This window comes from Ranitomeya imitator, chromosome 5, assembly GCF_032444005.1.
Source record: "Ranitomeya imitator isolate aRanImi1 chromosome 5, aRanImi1.pri, whole genome shotgun sequence".
NCBI lineage: Eukaryota > Metazoa > Chordata > Amphibia > Anura > Dendrobatidae > Ranitomeya > Ranitomeya imitator.
The window spans coordinates 701,792,157-701,798,156 of record NC_091286.1 but is presented as its reverse complement, the minus strand read 5'-3'; the positions used below and the strand labels follow the sequence as shown (position 1 = coordinate 701,798,156).

The following is a 6,000-nucleotide window of genomic DNA, read 5'->3' as shown; positions in this document are numbered from 1 at the left end:
CACATCCAGGAACACTTTACAGGACAGCAGCCAGAACATCATGGCTTCATCACGAGGGCACAGATTTGACATTCTTCCTGATGCCAGCTTAGGGGACCCCGGTCCGGCTGAAAGAATACAGATCTGCTCCATTAACCATCACTAAACCATTGATACGTTTGGAGTAGTCAGGATTTGGACCCACCGGTCACCTGAGCCACATGGATACGTTTGGAAAAGCAAGGAATGAGACCCACAGGCCACCTGGATCCATGGAGATGTTCGGAGAAGTCAAGTTGTGACCTACCGGTCAACTGGCCTTGCACCTGAATGGACTGTCGTCTTCCTACACCTGACGTTACTTCCTCTTTCTGTGCATGGCACAGATGGGGTAGTCAGCCCTGGAAGCTCTGAAGTAACAGCTGCCATTATCCCGGCGAGTCAGCGGAAGGGTGACACACTAATGTGATCATGTTGGGTATTTGCTTTGACTGTTCTATGTGTTATCTGTCTGTTTTGTGGTTTAATAAAATTATTGCTACACTGTTTTACCCTCAGCCTGTGTTGTCTGAGTAGTATTATGCCCATGGTAAAAGGAGAGCGGGAGTTCGGTGGGATGAGCCCTGGTCCATGGGGTCTCGAGCCAGCGGACTAGCGCACCCGCTGACCCACCATGTCTTCACAACACGTGACTGGTTTCAATTGGTGACATTACATATACAATGCTGTGTGCCGGATGGATGATAAGAGATATGAGCCCAGAGACAGACAGACGCATTTATTATCTGTAAACATTGGAACATGAGATGTACCGCCTCTGTGAGGAGCGATGTGCCGCCTCTGTGGGGAGCTATGTACCGCCTCTGTGCGGAGGGCGCACCACATGACAGGATCCTCCGCACGTGCTTGCTCCACATGTGGAACACGCGATGGCCGGGGTCAGTGTCCCGTGCTGGGGAGCTGCAGCCGTGTGCAGTCACAGTGTCTCAGCCTCTTCACTCACGACCAGCAGACACACGCACACACGCTCTGCTGCCCGCGCCTGACATGATGGTGCCCGGCCCGGTGCACGCATGTTGTATGTACAGCCGAGCATGCAGCATCCGGGCTCCGCCGTCACGTCTCCGCTGGCTGTGAAAACGTGACTTTCTGTTTTCATAAAGTACATGGATATAGGTAGCGCTCTGTGCCTGCAACAGGGAGAGAGCTGCAGTTACTGCACCGTCCAGGGTGGAACCTCGCTGCGGGGGCGACACTTACTTCAATCACCTCGATCTTCTGAGACGGTCACTTATCCTGGAACCAAAAACACAGAATCAGAAGAGATGACATACAATGAGGTCTGCAGCACATGACAGGGGGCCGCCGAGGCCGATGGATGGGAGAGGGGGCCGCTGAACCCAACAGATGGGACAGGGGGCCGCTGAACCCACAGACGGGAGAGGGGTTCACATGCAGGAGGTGGGGTGGACCGTCATGTTATGGCCCCGTCACACAGACCCCCGTTACCTCTATCCTTCCCATTCTCCATCTTCTCCTCTTCGTCATTAGCTCCATCTTCAGCTATAAAGGAGGGAGGCACTTATGTGTACAGTCACGGGCACTCAAGATCACCGGGGGTACACTACGGACATGTACAGCAGGGGCCGAACTCTCCGGGGAGACGTCCACTCACCTGAGTGCAGCTCCTTCACCAGGGAAGACATTGTGTTTGTTATGGAATCAGCTGCCACCAGCAAATCGCTGCGCAGATTTCTCCTGGTACCTGGGAAGTGGATGTCACAAGTCAGCAGTGTGGCTACAGATCAGTGGTGGTGGCCACGAGCGGCCGGCTGCCCATAGCCCCGTCTATTGGGCTACTTCCCATCATATACGGCCACTCACCATGTGCAAACGCTTCCTGTACATCTCCCAGCCCGGCTATGGAGTCCTGAGGTCCGTGAGTCGGGGTGGAGCTGGCTGACGTGGAGCGCACTGGCATAGGCATGGAGCGGTTGGCACCATGACTTGGAGAAGAACGAGGAGAGCCGGACGCTTGTGCCTACAATACAGAAGACGACGGGACATATGGATACTACAATGTGGTGTGCAGAGAAGGGGCTACATGGGGGTAAGGAACCAATACTAGAGGAGCGAGTCCGCGAGAGCTCCAAAACTATGCACAAGTGTCAGGAACATGAGGTATCTGATTGTGTATTATCACGCACACCGAGCTCTGCTACAATCAAGAGCAGAGAACAGCCGCTGTGGGAAATTCCAACCCCCACTCTTCTCACTGTGCTATGTGTGTAATTCAAAACCCTCACTAGAGTTTATGGCTGTACCTGCAGATACCAGTCTTTGTGAAAACCACTCATTCCCCCCTCCCATCTAATACTAGTTGGAACTGGTGTAAAGCCCTGAGTTTCTTTGTTCGATTAAAGTTATATATAGCGGCACCAATTTGGGCTAGAGAGATAACAATTATATATTCCGGATGTCATCAGTAGATCTATCACCCACTGAAAGCGCTAGCAGCTAGACGCAACAAGTGCAAAGTGCGGATTTCTCGGTAAGCGGTTCAGGTAATTGCTCCGTGTTCACACTTAAAGGAACGCCCCTGACTTGGGGAGCATCATGAGCATGGTGTCGTACTTAAGCGAGGTTCACACAGCAAGTTATGCATAAAAATAGTTACCATAGCTATAAGTAAAGAGGAGGTTTCAGCTTCTAAGTGATGTCACCACAGGGGGAGTGCTTGGGTTTTGGGCTAAGAATATCTTAGTGAGACAGCATTTCAGCAGCGTCTTGTGTCCAGAGTCCTGCTGCTTTCTACGTATGTGCTATTCATCTAGATGTTTTTATCCTCCTAAGCCACAGGCCAGCCAAGATGATACCATGACATAACGATCTGTAGGTGTTCTACTGAACTTTAATCCTTTTTTATTTGTAATTGGAATGTACATATGAATTGTCTTCTTTATAATATCTTTTTATACTTTGTAAACACTGCCTACCTTTTTATGGAGTAAAATATATAATTTACTAGCAAGTCTCTCCCTGCTCTATAAATGAATTGTCCCTTCCTCTGAGGTGAATTACGCTACTGATTTGTGTTGGCTCCGGACCTGTTGATCCTTAGGAAATCAGAGCTGGTGGCAGCATACTTTGTTCTGTGCGTTTGGGAATCTTTGTAGCGACGGCGGCGTTGATAATTATTGTTCCACCCTGTGTGGGAGTAGTTATATCGCCCTCGCTGCAGTGTGCCCAATACTCAGTACATAGCAGGCAGCCTTTCTGGCGACTAATTACCCTAGATGCAGTACCCAATCTGATCTGAGGGTAAAGGGGGCGCCAGAGAGCTGCAAGTTCCAAACCGGAACTGGGAAGTGCGATATAGATAAATCTCATTCAGAAGGAACCAGGGGCAACCAAACAACCCCGGTTCGTGACAAATTGGTGTAGTGGGGCCAATAAAGGTATCCTCCCCGGGATCCCTGACATATTGTTGGGATCCGTAATATATTGTTGGCAGCACGGTGTGAACCGTGACGAGTAAGGAAGGACATGTGAGGACTAGGAGAGTGTGGTGGCCCACAGACTACAGGAACACATGATATGATCTTCGAGATACAGACAGATGGCGGGAACAGCAAACAGATCTATAATAATGACAGCACGAGCCGATAATAACAAACACACAGATGGAGAGGAAAATACAGGAAGGCTTCCCAGCAAACAGGCGGAGAATCCAAGAGCAAGACCGGAGGATGAGTATGGCATCTAAGGAAGGTAACAAGGATGACCGGGGAGTCCTCCACTGTACGGTATGAGGAGGGAGGGAAGGATGACCGGGGAGTCCTCCACTGTACGGTATGAGGAGAGAAGGAAGGATGACCGGCGAGTCCTCCACTGTACGGTATAAGGAGGGAAGGAAAGATAACCGAGGGATCCTCCACTGTACGGTATAAGGAGGGAAGGAAAGATAACCGAGGGATCCTCCACTGTACGGTATAAGGAGGGAAGGAAGGATGACCGGGGGTCCTCCACTGTACGGTATGAGGGAAGGAAGGATGACTGGGGAGTCCTCTACTGTACGGTATAAGGAGGGAAGGAAAGATGACCGAGGGATCCTCCACTGTACGGTATAAGGAGGGAAGGAAGGATGACCGGGGAGTCCTCCACTGTACGGTATGAGGAAGGAAAGAAAGATGACCGGGGCTCCTTCACTGTACGGTATGAGGAGGGAAGGAAGGATGACCGGAGAGTCCTCCACTGTATGGTATAAGAAAGGAAGGAAAGATGACCGGGGGTCCTCCACTGTACGGTATGAGGAACGAAGGAAAGATGACCGGGGGTCCTTCACTGTACGGTATGAGGAGGGAAGGAAGGATGACCGGGGGTCCTCCACTGTACGGTATAAGGAGGGAAGGAAAGATGACTGGGGGTCCTCCACTGTACGGTATAACGAGGGAAGGAAAGATGACCGGGGGTCCTCCACTGTACGGTATGAGGAGGGAAGGCAGAATGACCGGGGGTCCTTCACTGTACGGTATGAGGAGGGAAGGAAAGATGACCGGGGAGTCCTTCACTGTACGGTTTATGGAGGGAAGGAAAGATGATCGGGGAGTCCTTCACTGTAAAGTATGAGGAGGGAAGGAAGGATGACCGGGGGATCCTCCACTGTACGGTATAAGGAGGGAAGGAAAGATGACCGGGGAGTCCTTCACTGTAAAGTATGAGGAGGGAAGGAAGGATGACCGGGGATCCTCCACTGTACGGTATAAGGAGGGAAAGAAAGATGATCGGGGAGGCCTTCACTGTAAAGTATGAGGAGGGAAGGAAGGATGACCGGGGGATCCTCCACTGTACGGTATAAGGAGGGAAGGAAAGATGACCGGGGAGTCCTTCACTGTAAAGTATGAGGAGGGAAGGAAGGATGACCGGAGGATCCTCCACTGTACGGTATAAGGAGGGAAGGATAACCGGGGTCCTTCACTGTACGGTATGAGGAGGGAAGGAAGGATGACCGGGGAGTCCTCCACTGTACGGTATAAGAAAGGAAGGAAAGATGACCGGGGGTCCTCCACTGTACGGTATAAGGAGGGAAGGAAAGATGACTGGGGGTCCTCCACTGTACGGTATAACGAGGGAAGGAAAGATGACCGGGGGTCCTCCACTGTACGGTATGAGGAGGGAAGGAAGAATGACCGGGGGTCCTTCACTGTACGGTTTATGGAGGGAAGGAAAGATGATCGGGGAGTCCTTCACTGTAAAGTATGAGGAGGGAAGGAAGGATGACCGGGGGATCCTCCACTGTACGGTATAAGGAGGGAAGGAAAGATGACCGGGGAGTCCTTCACTGTACGGTTTATGGAGGGAAGGAAAGATGATCGGGGAGTCCTTCACTGTAAAGTATGAGGAGGGAAGGAAGGATGACCGGGGATCCTCCACTGTACGATATAAGGAGGGAAGGAAGGATAACCGGGGGATCCTCCACTGTACAGTATAAGGAGGGAAGGAAGGATAACCGGAGAGTCCTTCACTGTACGGTTTATGGAGGGAAGGAAGGATGACCGAGGGATCCTCCACTGTACGGTATAAGGAGGGAAGGAAGGATGACCGGGGAGTCCTCCACTGTACGGTATAAGGAGGGAAGGAAGGATGACCGGGGAGTCCTCCACTGTACGGTTTATGGAGGGAAGGAAGGATGACCGGGGAGTCCTCCACTGTATGGTATAAGGAGGGAAGGAATGATGACCGGGGGTCCTCCACTGTACGGTATAAGGAGGGAAGGAAGGATGACCGGGGATCCTCCACTGTACTGTATAAGGAAGGAAGGAAGGATGACTGAGGGATCCTCCACTGTACGGTATAAGGAGGGAAGGAAGGATGACCGAGGGATCCTCCTCTGTACTGTATAAGGAGGGAAGGAAGGATGACCGAGGGATCCTCCACTGTACTGTATAAGGAGGGAAGGAAGGATGACCGGGGAGTCCTCCACTGTACTGTATAAGGAGGGAAGGAAGGATGACCGAGGGA

At 51.6% G+C, this 6,000-nt stretch overlaps 1 protein-coding gene across 17 annotated transcripts in view; it reads right to left on the bottom strand.

The window, feature by feature from the left end:
* Positions 1–742: 742 nt before the first annotated feature.
* Positions 743–6,000, bottom strand: part of DTNB (dystrobrevin beta) — a 143,992-nt gene continuing 138,734 nt past the window's right edge. For 8 of the 17 annotated variants that reach the window (XM_069728538.1, XM_069728526.1, XM_069728524.1 and 5 more), the window contains 4 exons: positions 1,864–2,020; positions 1,655–1,744; positions 1,489–1,542; positions 743–1,275 (listed from right to left, as the gene is read on the bottom strand). In XM_069728538.1, the coding sequence (XP_069584639.1) occupies positions 1,271–1,275; positions 1,489–1,542; positions 1,655–1,744; positions 1,864–2,020 (306 nt within the window). In that variant the 3' untranslated portion in view covers positions 743–1,270. The remainder of the gene's footprint in view (positions 1,276–1,488; positions 1,543–1,654; positions 1,745–1,863; positions 2,021–6,000) is intronic. The other 9 variants (XM_069728536.1, XM_069728527.1, XM_069728525.1 and 6 more) reach the window with 5 other exon arrangements.